This window comes from Dendropsophus ebraccatus, chromosome 3 (genome assembly GCF_027789765.1).
Source record: "Dendropsophus ebraccatus isolate aDenEbr1 chromosome 3, aDenEbr1.pat, whole genome shotgun sequence".
NCBI classification, from domain to species: Eukaryota; Metazoa; Chordata; class Amphibia; order Anura; family Hylidae; genus Dendropsophus; species Dendropsophus ebraccatus.
The window spans coordinates 98,478,362-98,496,226 of record NC_091456.1 but is presented as its reverse complement, the minus strand read 5'-3'; the positions used below and the strand labels follow the sequence as shown (position 1 = coordinate 98,496,226).

General features: G+C 44.0%; 1 protein-coding gene across 4 annotated transcripts in view; it reads left to right on the top strand.

The window, feature by feature from the left end:
- Positions 1 to 17,865, top strand: part of USHBP1 (USH1 protein network component harmonin binding protein 1) — a 77,508-nt gene that overhangs the window by 1,037 nt on the left and 58,606 nt on the right. For 2 of the 4 annotated variants that reach the window (XM_069962317.1, XM_069962315.1), the window contains exon 2: positions 12,944 to 13,047. In XM_069962317.1, coding sequence (XP_069818418.1) covers positions 12,984 to 13,047 — 64 coding nt within the window. In that variant the 5' untranslated portion in view covers positions 12,944 to 12,983. Of the gene's footprint in view, positions 1 to 7,343; positions 7,389 to 10,435; positions 10,480 to 12,943; positions 13,048 to 17,865 lie in introns of those variants that run through there. The other 2 variants (XM_069962316.1, XM_069962318.1) reach the window with 2 other exon arrangements.

Genomic DNA, 17,865 nt, shown 5'->3' with positions numbered 1-17,865 from the left:
ATAGGAAAAAGATTTGGAAACATGGCTCCAGCTGTCTGAGATGTCTTCTTTTTTCAGCAGACCCAGCACACTCCCTTCTTTCTCTACTGGGGATATGCGAAGCGATCACATGGCCCTGATGGTTGCTGTGATGGCAGGAGGCTTACCTGAGGCCTCCAGTGTCACAACTACGGAAGCTGATCAGGCTCAGCCTAAGGGCCTGTTCACACTGTAATCAGGCAATACCAAAGTGAAATCCCCATAGTGGGACAATTAAAAAAAAAACAAGAAAAAAACATCAAGGAAAGTTTGCTTTGGTTCTCAAACTCTTGCTCGTTTCTCAAACACTTTTCAGGCACCCAGTCCTGAAATACAGTAATACTGCGATATTTAAATTAATATTTACCTGGAAGTAACGTTCAGAATTCATATTTTGCTCGGTATCTAAACTTTTTGCAAGCGTGGACCGTGGGTTGTATGTACCTGGTGTGTTTAGCACTGGTGAGGCTTCACATACAGTACAGTGCTGTATAAGACTGCTGAAGTGCATATACAGAACAGTAGTAGTCAGTCTCGGACTGGCCCACCAGATGACCGGAGAATCCTCCGGTGGGCCCCTAGCTTTAGAACCTGCACAAACATGGACTGACATGTTGTTTTTCACTGATTCTTTATTGCCGGGCCCCTAGGTGGGCCCCCAGATACCCCAGTCCGACACTGTTAGTAGTACAGCCGGTGCACCACCGTCTTCCGTACTTTACAGTACTGTATAAGACTCCTAGAGTGCATATACAGTACAGTAGTAGTACAGTCAGTGCACCACCATCTCCCATACTTTACCGTGCTGGGGAGGAGGGGCTCTATACAGTAAAGGATAAGTGAGTTGTTAGTGACTACTGTACTATAATTGCTAGTTTTGTTTAATATTTCTTGTTTAAAATTTACTGTATAGTATAGTGCTGTTCTGTAATGTAGAGATTAACCTGGGCACTTTGCAATGTAATAAATGAGTATTGTAGGTAATTATTGGTGGCTGCTGGAACCAAATAAAGAGGAACTCCACATAAGGAAAATATTTTTTCTATTAAACGTTATATAGATGTGTCTATATAATGTATTACCATATCTGTACGGTTCTACTACACTGGTAGCTGTTTGAAATCCAGGAAGTCAAGAAAAATGGGCTCTGTGGCTTGGCTGGATCCCTGAGGGTACGTTTACACTTACCGGAACCGCAGCTGATTTTCTGCTGCGGATCCGCAGCAGATCCGCAGCAGATTTCATTTAAATAACTGAGCACAGCATCAAATCTGCACCATCAAATCTGCTGCGGATCCTGTAGGTGTGAACGCACCCTCAGGGTACAAACACACACCGTATACGCATCGTATTTACTGCTGCGATACGCAGCAGATACGCAGCAGATTAGATCTAAATAACTGAACACAGCATCAAATCTGCACCATCAAATCTGCTGCAGATCTGCTGCGTATTTGCTGCGTATCTGCTGCGTATATGGTGTGTGTGTTTGTACCCTCAATGTGATTCACCATCTGTGACCAGCCAGAAGCAGCTGCTGCACTGATTTCACTGATAGCAGACTATAAGCAGAGATCAGGTCACAAAGGAAAGCCTGAGATTTCTCCTCTTTTCAAATCCATTCCTGGCTTTGGCTTCAAATCTTTGGCAGATAATCTATCAGATAATCTTTCTTTGTAAATGGACCCTATGTGGTCTTACAAGAAGAGAATACAGCGTGCTGTGTGGTGTTACAGGTAGAGAATACAGCGTGCTGTGTGGTGTTACAGGTAGAGAATACAGCGGGCTGTGTGGTATTACAGGTAGAGAATACAGCGTGCTGTGTAGTGTTACAGGTAGAGAATACAGCGGGCTGTGTGGTATTACAGGTAGAGAATACAGCGTGCTGTGTGGTGTTACAGGTAGAGAATACAGCGGGCTGTGTGGTATTACAGGTAGAGAATACAGCGTGCTGTGTGGTGTTACAGGTAGAGAATACAGCGTGCTGTGTGGTGTTACAGGTTGATAACACAGTGCTGTGTGGTGTTACAGGTAGAGAATACAGCGGGCTGTGTGGTGTTACAGGAAGAGAATACAGCGTGCTGTGTGGTATTACAGGTAGAGAATACAGCGTGCTGTGTGGTGTTACAGGTAGAGAATACAGGGTGCTGTGTGGTGTTACAGGTAGAGAATACTGCGTGCTGTGTGGTGTTACAGGTAGAGAATACAGCGGGCTGTGTGGTGTTACTGGAAGAGAATACAGCGTGCTGTGTGGTATTACAGGTAGAGAATACAGCGTGCTGTGTGGTGTTACAGGTAGAGAATACAGCGTGCTGTGTGGTGTTACAGGTAGAGAATACAATGTGCTGTGTGGTCTTACAAGAAGAGAATACAGCATTCTGTGTGGTGTTACAGGTAGTAACTGTGTGCTGTGTGGGTGGGACCATAATGAAATGATAAAGTACTGCAAATAATTCAGTAACACAATGAAACTGCAATGTGTGAACACAGCCTAGATGTTCTGCAACAGATTTTGGTGGGGAATGGGCAGGGTGGAGGACTGTGATGAACAGCTGAGGGAAAGCATTGCATTCTGGAACCAGTACTGCATTCTGGAAACTGCTCAACCAGGAAGTAAAGAAACACAATACAGAACAAAACTCCCCATAACAAATGTATTTTTGGTAGTTTTAAAACTGGAATAGATAGGTAAGTAATGCATTATGCTTCTGCAGAAGTTTAATTTTTTTAACCTCTACCTGGAGTTCCCCTTTAAACACATTTACATTATTTCCTATGGCAAAACATTACTCGGTTCTCAAACTGCCTTCCTGAAACCAATTAAAGCGACTCTGTATCCACAATCAAGCCCCCCCCCCCCCTCCAAACCGCTTGTACCTTCGGATTGCTGTTTTTAATCCAAGATCTGTCCAGGTGATGCAGTTATTGTCCTAAAAAACAACTTTTAAACTTGCAGACCTATGTTAAACTGCTGTGGCCTAGAGTATCTGTGTCCTAACTTTGCACCACCCCTCTTTCCCTTCTCCCCACCCTTCTCATCATTAGGAATTCCAATTCCTCTGCAGTGAAAACTGCACAGGTGCCTTAACGATCCAGTTCATGTGCAGTGTTCACACAGCTCCTGAATAGGAGAATATTTGCCTGGAGCATTGCTAAGGATGAAGAGGGTGGGAAGGAGGGACAGAGAAGTTGTGCGAGCTTAAAGGAGAAGTCCGGCCAAAATTTATTTTTTATATGTTATTACTGATGGAAAGTTATACAATTTTCTAATGTACATTAATTATGGGAAATGCTCATATACTGCTATTTCCCTTAATTTAGTGTATCAGGAAGTGTTAGAATTAGCAGTGACGTCACGGCGAAAGGTGTAATTCCTATGGAGTGTCCAGCAGGGGGCGCACTATATATAGAAGTCAATGGTACTCATTGACTTCTATATATAGTGCGCCCCTGCTGGACACTCCATTGGAATTACAATGGATGTGTATGTAAATGTAGTATACAGTGTTTTTGATTGAATACATTTATGAAATACTTTGGGGAGCAAGTGTCCTTGCTCCCCAAAGTATTCCATAAATGTAAGCAATCAGTACATAACAGTAACCCACTGAACCGCCGCCGCCCGCCCGCCGCTACCGAACGCCCGCCGCTCTGGACTACTGAACTACTACTCTCCCCACCTGCTCATAGCATGCACAGGTAATGGGAGTAGTAGTAGCTGGGTTATATCTCCGAGATCGCCGCTGATGCCGCGCAGGGGAGCCGCTAATCACTGCAGCCATCATCCCCCTCCTGCTGCTTCCTTACTCAATCTCAGAGATATAATCCGGCTACTACTCTCCCATCACCTGCGCATGCTATGAGCAGGTGGGGAGAGTAGTAGTTCGCCGCCGCTGATGCTGCCGTGCAGGGAACCGCACATCACTGCAGCCATCATCCCCCTCCGCTCCCCCCTCCTGCTGCTTCCTTACACTATCTGATGGCTGACTCTCCGCCCAGCCGCCGCTCTCCGATCACACGTGCCGGCGGCCGGGCGGGGAGTCAGCCTGCGCGGCATCAGCGGCGGCGGCGATCTCGGAGATATAACCCAGCTACTACTCTCCCATCACCTACTCATGCTATGAGCAGGTGGGGAGAGTAGTATTTCAGTAGTCCAGAGCGGCGGGCGTTCGGTAGCGGCGGGCGGGCGGCGGCGATTCCGCAGGCTTACTGTTATGTACTGATTGCTTACATTTATGGAATACTTTGGGGAGCAAGGACACTTGCTCCCCAAAGTATTTCATAAATGTATTCAATCAAAAACACTGTATACTACATTTACATACACATCCATTGTAATTCCAATGGAGTGTCCAGCAGGGGCGCACTATATATAGAAGTCAATGGTACTCATTGACTTCTATATATAGTGCGCCCCCTGCTGGACACTCCATAGGAATTACACCTTTCGTCGTGACGTCACTGCTTCAGAGATAATTCTAACACTTCCTGATACACTAAATTAAGGGAAATAGCAGTATATGAGCATTTCCCATAATTAATGTACATTAGAAAATTGTATAACTTTCCATCAGTAATAACATATAAAAAATACATTTTGTCCGGACTTCTCCTTTAATGCATAGTCACTCTAGGCCACGCCACTTTGGCACAGGGCTGCAAGTTTAAAAATGTTTTTTAGAACAATAACTGCATCCCCTGCAGAACGGACCGCAGGACAGATCTTGGATTAAAAGCAGCTATCTGAAGGTACAAGCGGTTTGGAGTGGGCAGATTGTGGGTACAAAGTAACTAAGTTTGAGAACCAAGGTACCACTGTATAGTTAAACAAAGTAAAATAAACACCTAGTCCTCCATAGCCCCCAACACAATAATAAATGTGGGTGTGAAGGGGGAGAAAGTATTTAATATTGTCATATCCGTAACAACGCTGGCAATAAAATTATCACAAAATTAAACCTGCACAATGAATGCCGAAAATTTAAAATGAGAAAAATGCTAATTTTATAATTTTTTCATGAAAAATGTCTGTTTTACTCTGCACATCTCTAACATTAAGGGTGTCTCCACCAACACTTTAGACAGCACCAATAGAGAGGCCCTAGAACTACAAGTACCACAATTAACCACAGAGGTGCAGCCCCCTCACAACATCTATGGTAGAAGTAAAAGGATAGAGACGGTCCCGTGGAAAATCTAGTTTGCTGCAGCTTCCACCTCTAGGTCCCTGTGCTTGGCCCCTTTGGGTGTGAAAAAGTGCTTATGTTGGTGCTGCCACTTCAAGGTGTCTGTTCTAGGCCCCTCTGGGTAAAACAGATTGCAACTAATGGTTTGTAGGATCAGCGGACGTCCACGGTTGCCCGTCTATCCCTAAGAGCATTGTCTAAGCGTATCCTCTGTTCTTCATGAGATACTCTTGTGCCTCCTATTGGCCCCTGGCCCGGCTCCGGCCCCTCTAGACATGGTGGCTGGAGACTAACTGCATCCACTGCACACACACAAAGGGGAGAATTTGCTTTATATCTTTGCCTTATTCACTCAGAAGTTGCCCTGGATCATGTAGGACATTACGAGGAAGTGCTACTGAGCCAGTTCTACTTTACACTAGTTTGATAAATACTGTAACTCCCCTGGTGTTTGATTGGCCATTTATGAAGCAGCTGGAGTAAGAGTCTGGAGTCCTTCCCTCATAAAATTCAGGAGAAGGAGTTGGAGTTGGAGCTGCAGCTTATCGAGTCCACAGCCCTGAATACAGTAATACCAAATGTATAAATTTTTTTGCCATTTTGGCACAATAGAAACACTTTTTATAAATAAAAAAAATTGTGTCACCATAGCTCAAGACCTGTAACTTTTTAATTTTTTTTCTTGAGCTGGGTGGATGACTTGTCTTCTTGTATAAAAACCTATGATTTTTATTGGTATCATTTTACATTCTATGCACTTCTTTTTAGTTTTCAACTAGCCCCGCAAGGGGACTTTAACTTGATCCTATGATTGCTCAAATAATACATTGCGCTATTACTATTAGCAGTGTATTATGTCTGTCAGCATTATGCCAACAGGCAGTGACCCCATATCCTGGCTGCCTGGCCAACAACCACGTACCAGGAAACAACCCACCCAAGCCCAAAAACCTCCCCCAAAACACAATCCCTGAGGCCAACAGAGATAAATCACCCATACAAAAGCAAAGAAGTGACCAACCTACCCCAAATCTATCAATACTGAGCGGAAGGGAGGGACAGCTTGCCAGACCGTGTGGACTAGCTTTTTGCACCTGTAGGTGGAATAAATACCCTCCCCTGATTACCTTATCTCCACCCCTCCTACTCCTCCTCAAGTTCTACCCTGCCTACCTACCCAGTGATATTTGCGGCCTCCTCCTATTGGCCCCTGGTTCCGGCCCTTCTAGCTGCATCCACTGCACACACAAAAAGAGGAGAATTTGCTTTATATCTTTGCCTTAGGGCCCTACTCCACCAGACGATTATCTTTCGCATAATCGTTAACAATTAACGATCTCAAACGACCACTATTGCGAAAGACCTGAAAACGTTCACTCATTTCCATGGAACGATAATCGTTACTTATGATTGTATTTGCGGTCCTTTTTTCTTCACTATTTCTTCGCTATTGTGTTCGTATCTACTGCGAACGACCGAACGACGTCTTATTCAATGCGAGCGATTTGCGAATGTTTTGCGAACGAGCAACGATAAAAATAGGTCCAGGTCTTATTAATCACTCAGAAGTCACCCTGGATCATGTAGGACATTACAAGGAAGGGCTGCTGAGCCATCCTCAATTAACCCCTAGACGACCCATGACGTAAATGTATGTCATGGCGTCGCCAGGGGAGTTCAGAGGGGGGCAACACAGGGGGGCTCTGAACCGCCGCAATCTCGACTGCTGTTTGCAGCCGGGACCACGGCAATTAGCGGGCATGGTCAGATTACCGTGGGCCTGAAAAACACCAGACAAAAAGTGTGTATGAGGGCACCCTGACAAGGGTTTTTCAGAATTAGAATAAATAAAGCTACTTTCTTGCAAAAACAGCATTACATCTGTTTTCAGGTTGTTTGTGGTATTACAATGGAACTAAGCTATAAAACCATCCTCAAACTGAGGTGTTGCTGTTTCTTGAAAAAAGCTGCCATGTTTTTGTAAGCCTTGATAACCCTTGTAACAGTTTTGAAAAGTGTGCAGAAAACAGGGTGTGTCCATAAATAAGTCCTAACAATAGTACTGCAGACTACATAATTCCAGCCTCAGGAAGCCCGTTGCTATGAAATGAATATCCTGTTTCCTCCTTTTGTTTCCAGTGTGTTACAGGCTCCCGACTATGTTGGATGTTCTGATTATGAGTGGTAAGTGAATTAACTATATAACTTGTAGGGGTTATTTTTATGGTTAAATATTATTGTTGCTTTTTATACTCTATATATAATATACAGGTATATTAGGGACTGAATTTTCCATTGTATGTAAATATTTTTGGTGCTCTAGTTCTAAGACTATGTTTTAACCAAAATCAGGAGTGGGTGAAAATCTTAAAATACTGACTTAAACACAACCTAATGCTAATTTCTTTTATACATATAATGATCCATACATCTAAAAAAAATTTTTAATGGTTACATATATGTAAGATTTCTTTTGCTCTATTCAGATTTTCAGCTGTTTCTAATTAAAGAAAATAGCAAAACGGATTCTACATTTACCTTTGCACATTTACAATAATAATTCCCTGGACTTTTTGAGCTTGTATGTTTTAATTTGGGTTTATGTAGAATGTCTAGTGATATACAGTTGTTTGCCAGTCTAACTGTATGTTCTTTTATAACAAGGCAGGATATCTGATTTTCCTGTTTCTTGCATTATATAACCACACCCTGTGAACTGGACTTTATAAATGGTTGTATACTAGAGATGAGCGAGCTTTCGTTTGTTTCGGCAGGTTCAGCGTATTATGGCGTAAAATTGGGTTTGTCAGAACCAAAGCTTAAAGAAACAGCATTAAAACAGCTAAACTATGACAGCTACATTAGTGGGCATATTGGTGATCTTTTGCATTGAAAACTGTTTTCAAAATGTACTTTCTTTCACCACAAAAAAAAAATATTTTTATGTCACATTGCTTTCTATGGGTAAAGTGGCTGTTTTTAAAAACGCATCAAACCTGGTGTCAGAAAAGCCTGTTAAACAACAATAGAAAGCTGCATCTACATCTGTGTTTTTGCCACTGTGGAGCTGCATCTCTGCTCCTGTGTTTTCAGTAGAGATGAGTCCATCCGAACCCAAGCATTCGCATTTGATTAGCGGTGGCTGCTGAAGTTGGATAAAGCTCTAAGGTTGTCTGGAAAACATGGATACAGCCAATGACTATATACATTTTTTCTACATAGCCTTAGGGCTTTATCTAACTTCAGCACCCACCGCTAATCAAATGCCGAACGATCGGGTTCTCTAGTTTCCAGCTCTGTGGCAGTGTGGTGGAGGCGATTCCCAGAAATCCAGCCGTCCACCAGTGTTTATGGGGGTGGCCTAAAGAGGGTGAGGAGCCCTGATGTCCACCAGTGCTTCAGGGGTAGCCTGATAATGAGGATACCTGATGTCCATGTGTCCTTATAGGGTGGCCTGAGGAGGAGGAAGACATTTTGCCACAGCAAGCGGCTATTTTTACCACACTGCCCAGCTACTAGGGGGGATTGTAAGCAGGGGCGGATTAACTTTATCATGGGCCCCGGGCTGTTCACCAAGCTTGGGCCCCTCCAACCCACTGTAACTATGGCGGCACTAGCTTTAGTCTTTTTCCTTCATAATGCAGCCTGTAAAGGACCTGTGGTGACATTGTTGTCACATGATAAGGTCCTTTAGTATGTTCTCAAATGTTACTGCATTGTCTCCTGGTTGCAGTGTTGCCCTGATTTGTGCAAAATTGTGGTAAAAAACAGCTATTGTTATGCAAATCATGTCAGAAGTGTAGCCTGGATATAATACACCACTGAAAGTATAAGTCTGTTTGGGGGGCCCCGGGCTACAACCCGAAACAGACCTATTATAATCCGCTACTGATTGTGAGCCCTAATGGGGACAGGGACCAAAACTGGCAAACTATGTAAAGTGCTGCGGAATTAGTTGGCGCTATACAAATAAAAGCATTATTATTAAAAGCATCCACAGGCTCCCAACTGTGGGTGCCCAAAAAGGAGTAATTGAAGTCCACAAGAAGAGGTCTCTTGTCCTTGCATAGGTGAAGGCCTCCCTTATGCTTGCTTTATGCAGTTCAGCTTTATGTTATGTGGGCCCAATGGGACTAAGTTTTAAAGTTGTGCCATGTATGAAACATGTAATGTTTAACAAATGTGCCTGGTCATTACACCATGTATGTTGCAGTAAAACTGCTTATTGTTATGGAAAGGTTTAGTTTTGTTGAGGTTTAGTGTGTTAAAAACATGCTTCTTCTGTGATATCTACTGCCGTCTTTTTATAAAGGTTAATGTTTAGTTATGAAAAGACTCTAATGGACACTACTTGGTATGTGCTAAGAGGAACTCAATCTAAACAACTCTTATGTTATCTTGTCACAGATATGGCTGTCACCAGACTCGGGTTTACAGGTGTTTATAGGAAAACTGTTATATGGGTGGTAACAATATGTAGATACACTGTTCGCTATCAAGATAACACCTTTATTCTAGTAATTAAAGACTGGGGGTATGTTCACACCCATTGTACAATGCAATAAAGGATGGTTGGACCGCAATTGAATGATTAATTACTGCAATGAAATGATGCAGCAATGAAATGATTAATTACTGCAATTAAACAATGCGATAATACAATGAAAAATGCAATGTGTGAACACAGCCTTATAGCATTTATTAGAGTCCCATAAATAACCATAATCGTTTGGTGTATTAGCACACGTTAACCTGTTAGTGACAGCCAATACGCCTTTTCATGGCGGTAACTAATGGTCTTTATTTCAATACATATGCCTTTTTACAGTATATATCGGAAAGGCGCTGGCGTGCTCTTGCACTGTAATGGCGGGGAATAAATCTCCCCCCTGTAACTACCCGGAGCAGAAAATCCTCCACTCCGGTTAGTAGATCTGGTTAACTGCCGCTGTCAAATCACGACAGCAGCATGTAACTTGCGTGATTATGATGTCCCCCAGCAAGGTCCCAGCTCCCAATCGTCTCCATGGTAATCCCAGGGACCTTTTGAAGGCCCCCCAGGATTACCATGTATGTGCCTCTGTAGATTGCCTGTCAGCTCATTGAGTCCACAACCAACTCTGTCCCTTGAAAGAGCGCTATTGACCATTCAATGTGGCGACAGTTTTTGGTGTTTTTTTAGTAAGATGTAGGTCACCCAGCTTTTCCAGCATCTTTTACTCAGTATGATGGAGGTCACCTAGCTTTCCAGGATCTTATACTCAGTATGATGGAGGTCAGCCAGCTTTCCCAGCATCTTGCACTCAGTATGATGGAGGTCACCCAGCTTTCCCAGCATCTTGTACACAGTATGATGTGGTCACCCAACTTTCCCACCATCTTATACTCAGTATGATGTGGTCACCCAGCTTTCCCACCATCTTATACTCAGTATGATGTGGTCACCCAGCTTTCCCACTATCGTTTTTTTTTCATAGTATGATGTGGTCACCCAGCTTTCCCAGCATCTTGTACTCAGTATGATGGAGGTCACACAGCTTTACCACGATCTTATACTCAGTATGACAGAGGTCAACCAGCTTCCCCACCTATTATTACCCTCCCCACATCAGTGCAGGGATGGTAGATGGCATCCCGGGCTGGTACTTCTGCCAGCGGCGATGTTCCGACAGTTTGGATAACATCTCTAGCCCTTCTGTCATTTGTGACTGCTCTATGTGAGGGGCCAGAAGTCACTTTGTTAATGTAAGTCTATGGGAGGGTTCCTTGTCATTGATGAGCTGTCCCATATACTTATACAGGAAAGTGACTTCTGACCCCTTCACAGGGCGCAGTAAGAATTCCCTGTTCACAAATCACTGGAAGGACTGAAGATGTTACTGTTGGATCATTGCCACTCAAAGAAGTATGGGAGCGGGTGGCCATCTACCTTCTCCGCACTGATGTGGGGAGTGTAATAATAGGTGAGGGCCAGAGTGGTCCTTGAAGGATGGGCCACTAACCGGCTACTCATGGGCCAGAGCGGTGTGCTTGCTCCCAGGCTAAAATTTGCCAGCCAGCCCCTCAGTGCAGCCATGATCTGCTGCTTCTCCTCTTGCTCATCCACAGGTTGATCAAAGAAGCTAAATAGATTTCTTAACAGATATTCACTGTGGAGGCTACCTTAGGTAACAAATCCTTCTCTAGTGCATAAGGTAAGACAGACCTAGCTGACCCTAACCCAGAATTTTGAGGGTATTCAATTTTAGGCTCCTGAAATACCCTTCCTGGAGAAACACAAGGATGTCTGACAGTGAAAGAGAGGAGATATCATGGTAGACTTTTATGGTACAAGGTCTGCAAGTCGCCATCAGAATAATACAGTATCTTCTGTTAAGTCTTTATTTATCAACAAAAAATCTGTGTTCCAGATGGGGGAGTGGCTGCCTCTACCTGGTCGTGCACTCCACCTGTCCCACCCAGGTGGTGTAATTACTTGTGCCAGTATAAGACAGATCTTGCATGCCCAGAGCATAGTGTAAGACTGCCCCGTTTATGAGGCCACCGTAACGTGGTGAGGTAGTTTACACTATTTTCAAATTGTAACCCAGAGCCTCATTATTTTTGTGGAAGTTTTTTCTTGGCAGTTGGGGGGGCTGCTTTTAACTATTTTCATGTCTGTAGTGGGTCTGTATCTTGCCATTGCAGTGAGCTTTATTTTGTGTTTTTGTGTCTTTATTTATCAACCCCTGCCAATCATTTTGCAAGCTGCGCAATAAGGTTTCTGGGGGCATGGATGGCAAACCTCTCTCTGGTTCGGCTGGCCTTGGCATAGTGCCACCTCTAGGGCTTATGGGACAAGTATGAAATTGCGGTGGGGCCTGACCTTTGTTCCCTCTGGGGATTTCTAGATTGACGCCCCAGCTCCTTTGTTATGAATTGAGCCGTGGGTCAGCATGTGACCTGCAGCTCCATTCATTCTCTATGGAGTGGCCTAAGAGGTCTAAGTACAGCACTTGGATCTTTCCAGTGGCTCCAGAGCGAATGAATGGTCATGCTCCATTCATAAAAAAGGAGCTGGGGTGCTGATCTAGAGATCCTCGGGGGGAATGGAGGTTGGACCCCCACAATCTCATACTTGTCCTCTATTCCGTGGATAGGGGAGAAGTAAGTTTCAATTGAAAAAGCCTTTTAAATAACCCTTCAAGTGACTGTACATACCACTATTACCATTTCTGTATAGGAGCTAGTATTACAATTTCTGTGCAGACCACATAGAGGAAGATAGAATTATGAATTATATTGGCAGTTCCACATGACAATAGAACAATCCATGGTGGCAGAGGTTGTCTGCACAGCTCTTATCACTAGGGTTACAGAACTGCACAGAGCTGCATTATTAGTACCATTATACGTCATGTCTGTCGTAATCGTTTATATTGAACTATATTTCCATTGTTCAGTGCACTATGCTACTTTTATATAAAGAGAGAACAACTTGTGGTAGTTTATAATAGGTCTATTGTTCCTTGTTCTTGGATAATTCTATGGCTATACAGAGGTTTTGAAGGTTATTGGCCCATCACTGTCACCATAAAATAATCATAAAACCTATTGAGCCATTATCAAGGTAAATGGATGTGTTCCTAGTTTGTAGGAATGAACTGCTATTGCTTATCAACAGTGCAAGAGACTGATAATAGAATCCCTAATAATATTGTGTATTCTACAGGGAAACTAACTGCTTTTTTTTTTGTCAGAAAGTGGAAGATGATGGAATAAGGAGGGACATATAGAAATATGGAGGAATTTTCCAAGTCAGAAAATGAAAGCCAGTCATCACTTTCAGATCCTGGAAATAAAGGTACCATAGTAAGACTAATAGTTCATTCTAAATTAGTTTTGGCACATAATGGGAGTAGCAGTGTAGCATACCTACAAGATCTACTGAGCCTGAGCTTGCAAAAAACTATTGACATGTCCCAGGGACAAGCAGGTGTTACAGAATCCAACAGCATCCAGGAATTCAGCAAAAGTTCAAAGTTTTATTTATGTCCCAAAACAGCAGCGGCATGATTTGCTTGACAAAGACCATGCTCATTTAAAACGTCACTGCTGTATTTGGACAGGTAATAAAGCTTTGGACTTTTGCTGAATTCCTGGATGCTGTTGGATTCTCTCACAGCTTTTTTTCGTTCAATGTCGTTCTAAACTTAGAAACAACAGTTAACACTATGGGGGACATGTATCAAGCCGAAAAAGATAAATGTATATGCAAATGGACGTTTTGCGAATAAAATATTCGCATCTGGCCACTTTCCGACAGGTACATGCTATCCTCTTTTTCTGTCTGAAAGGGTTACCCACTATGTTATTGTGCTTTCAGGGTTTCTTCTTAACACCTCCTCTTCTATTAATATTGTATAAAAATTAATCACTTGGAATGTTAAGGGACTACATTCCTCATCTAAGAGGACTTCTATACTGAAACACCTTAAGAGACTTAGGGCCGATATAGTATTATTGCAAGAAACACATTTAACTGAATCGGATTATTTCAGACTCAAACGTTTTTGGGTGGGTGCAGTTTATGGTTCACCAGCTATTAACCGTAAAGGCGGGGTAGTTATTCTTACACATAAAAATTTAGCCTGTACGGTATTATCTCAATATCAAGATGATGAAGGCAGGATATGTCATCTTCTTATTGACACTCCAGCGGGCAAATATAGCATATATAACGTTTATGGTCCCAACACTCAGAGACCTGATTTTTTAAAAAAATTGGAAAACCTCATTCTGCAAGATGACAATAATCTTAAAATAGTTGGTGGAGACCTAAATACTGTTCTTAATACAACTGAAGATAGAAAAAGAACTAAGACCCCTACTGTATATACTTCATCAGATATTATTTTATCCAACTTCCTTAATTCTACCTCCCTATCTGATTCTTGGCGTCATCTACACCCAGATGGTAGAGAATACTCTTTTTACTCTCACTCCCAAACGGCCTGGTCAAGAATAGACTACTGTTTAGTGTCACCGGACTCTCTTGGCAGAGTAGAAGACTCTGAAATTCATGATATAGTAATTTCGGATCACTCCCCTGTTAGTTTACAATTAAGAGATATTTTTCAGAAGGGATTCGATATTATTTGGAGATTTCCTTCTCATTTAGCTAATGATGAATCATTTATCAAACTATTAAAAAAATGGTGGTCAGACTTCTATTCTAACAATGCTCAACATACACAATCCCTGATACTTTTCTGGGAGACTGCAAAAGCAGTTCTAAGGGGCCAAATAATTTCTTATGTGGCTGCCCAGAAACGTGAAGCACGTAAAAACTATCTTCAACTTTCCCAAGATCTGCGCTCTACATACACTCTTTTCCTGTCTTCCCCTACAGATGACAATAAATCTAAATGGACAGCAGCTAGACAAGCTTTCGAAATTGCACAGGAAAAACTCAATGCTATATATAGAGATCAATACATATCCCGTCTATTCCGCTATGGTAATAAATCAGGGAAAATGTTAGCTAACCTTGCTAAAGGACGTAGACCTACTACACATATCCCTGCTCTCAAAGATACAGCGGGTAATGTACAAAAAGATCCTAAAGTCATATCACAACTTTTACAACAATTTTACCGCTCACTATATTCCAAAGATAGGCTTGATCTAGCTGCTGGTAAGAACTTTCTAGAGTCATTAACTCTACCGTCTCTTGATACACCTTCTCTTGATTCTCTCAACGCCCCAGTCACATTAGAGGAAATTACTGCCACCAGGGGCGTAACTAGAAATGGCTGGGCCCCATAGTAAACTTTTGATTGGGCCCCCCCCCCCCGCCCGCCCCCTCTCGATGGACCACTACGCCATCAACACACTCAGCTCTACACAGGTCCTGTACACCATATAAATTACAGTACAGTTATATCAGGTGACTTACAGGGGACGTCTTCTCTGATCGGAGTTCTTCCCTTTTCATTTTCTTCTCCATCTCCTTCTCCGAGCCACAAATCCACAGAATCTGCCAGAAAAACATATTAGTCTCCTCACACTGGCACCATCCTCATCTCTCTATACTGCACATCTGCATTGGCCCCTTTACACCCTCATTAAGTGTGGAAGGCTGACTCTATGTGATCCCATTTTATTATATGGCCCTCCTCATAAATAGCCCCCTTATGTTGCCCCCCTTATAGAAGCCCCCCATGCTGTCCCCCTTATAGATGCCCCCCATGTTGTCCCCTAATAGATGGTCCCCTATGTTGCCCCCCCTATAGATGGCCCCTCCTATGTTGTCCTCTTATAGATGGCCCCCTCTCCCCCTATATTGTCCCTTTATAGATGTTCCCCTCTCCCCCAATGTTGTCCCTTTATAATATCCCTCTCCCCTATGTTGTGCTCCTCTCCCCTATGTTGTCCCCTTATAGATGGCCCCCTCTCCCCCTATGTTGCCCCCCCCTTATAGATGTCCCTCTCTCCCCCCTCCCTTATAGATGGCCCTCTCTCCCCCCTCCCTTATAGATGGCCCTCTCTCCCCCCTCCCTTATAGATGCCCTCCTCTCCCCCCTCCCTTATAGATGCCCCCTTCTCCCTCCCTTATAGATGTCCCCCTCTCCCCCCTTCCTTATAGATGGCCCTCTCTCCCCCCTCCCTTATAGATGCCCCCTTCTCCCTCCCTTATAGATGTCCCCCTCTCCCCCCTTCCTTATAGATGTCCCCCTCTCCCCCCTTCCTTATAGATGTCCCCCTCTCCCCCCTTCCTTATAGATGTCCCCCTCTCCCCCCTTCCTTATAGATGCCCCCTTCTCCCTCCCTTATAGATGTCCCCCTCTCCCCCCTTCCTTATAGATGTCCCCCTCTCCCCCTTCCTTATAGATGCCCCCTTCTCCCTCCCTTATAGATGTCCCCCTCTCCCCCCTTCCTTATAGATGCCCCCTTCTCCCTCCCTTATAGATGTCCCCCTCTCCCCCCTCCCTTATAGATGCCCTCCTCTCCCCCCCCTTCCTTATAGATGTCCCCCTCTCCCCCCTTCCTTATAGATGCCCTCCTATCCCCCCCTTCCTTATAGATGCCCTCCCCCCCCTTCCTTATAGATGTCCCCCTCTCCCCCCCTTCCTTATAGATGCCCTCTTCTCCCCATCCCCCTTATAGATGCCCTCTTCTCCCCATCCCCCTTATAGATGCCCCCTTCTCTCTCCTCCCCCCCCCCCCCCCCGGAAAGCAGGTTTAAAAAAAAACAAACAAACTCACCTTACAACGCGCTCCCCCGTCAAGCCTTTTTCCTGTCAGTCCCCCGTCTGATGCACGGCTGCCAGGGGTTTCGCGTCCTATCCCCGACAGCGCGCGTATCATAGAGCTCTCTGTGGGCTTGTGCTGTGGCCGTGACTTCCAGTACACAGAGAGCTCTATGATACGCGCGCTGCCGGGGATAGGACGCGACACCCCCGGCAGCCGCGCATCAGATGGGGGACTGACAGGAGCGCTGTAAGTCGGTCCCGTGCTCCTCCTGGCCCAGTGACTCCTTTTCCCTATGGTTGGGGAAAGGAGTCGCCGAGTCAGGAGGAGCACGGGACCCGCGTCACGGGCCCCCTGATGCGGCGGGGCCCCGTAGCAGCCGCTATGGCTGCTACGGCGGTAGTTCCGCCAGTGACTGCCACTATCTCTACACTTAAAAATAACAAAGCTCCAGGCCCTGATGGCTATAGTGTGGAATTTTATAAATCTATGTCTTCTGTCATCTCCCCTACCCTTCTTTCTACTTTCCAAACTATTCTGACTGACCATCACATGCTTCCCTCGGGAGATACTGCATATATCAAAATACTACATAAACAGGGGAAGGATCCGACATCTCCTAATTCGTACAGGCCAATCTCTTTAATAAATTTAGACCTAAAATTGTTGGCAAAGATTATGACCAATAGATTGGCAGACATCCTACCATCACTAATAGGCAGCCATCAAGTTGGCTTTATAAAAGGACGTTCTGGTGTCACTAATATAAGAACGGTACTAGCGGCCCAGTCTGGTGTCCAATCTGGGGGTCGTTCCAGCCATTTTCCAGGTCTGTTGGCAATTGACGCCGAAAAGGCTTTTGATAATATCAGCTGGGAGTGGCTGGACATGACCTTAATAAAATTTGGTATCACAGGTCAATTCAAAGATTTTATTTCCACAATATACACATCTCCGAAAGCTAGAATTCATACCCCGGGTTTCCTTTCAGATAGCTTTCCCTTACAAAAAGGTACCAGACAGGGTTGCCCCCTATCCCCTCTATTGTTCAATTTGGCGATGGAGCCTCTTGCTAGATATCTTATTTCTTCTTTATCTTACTTTTTCTCAGGCATACGGGTTGGTTCCCAAGTCATCAAAGTTACATGCTTTGCTATTGATACTTTAATATGTTTAGATAACCCAGATCTACATGTTCCGGCAGTATTAGATGCCTTAAAATTTTTTGGTTCCTTCTCTGGGTATAGAATCAATATACATAAAAGTCAACTTCTTTACCTAACTCCACATAAGAGGTCTACTTCGGATCCTGCGGGGGTCTCCATTGCTAAATCCTATATTACTTATCTTGGAATCCAGATTGGCAGAACTCCCTCCTCACTATATTCCCTGAACTATCGCCCTATAATTAAGAGAATAAAACAAGATC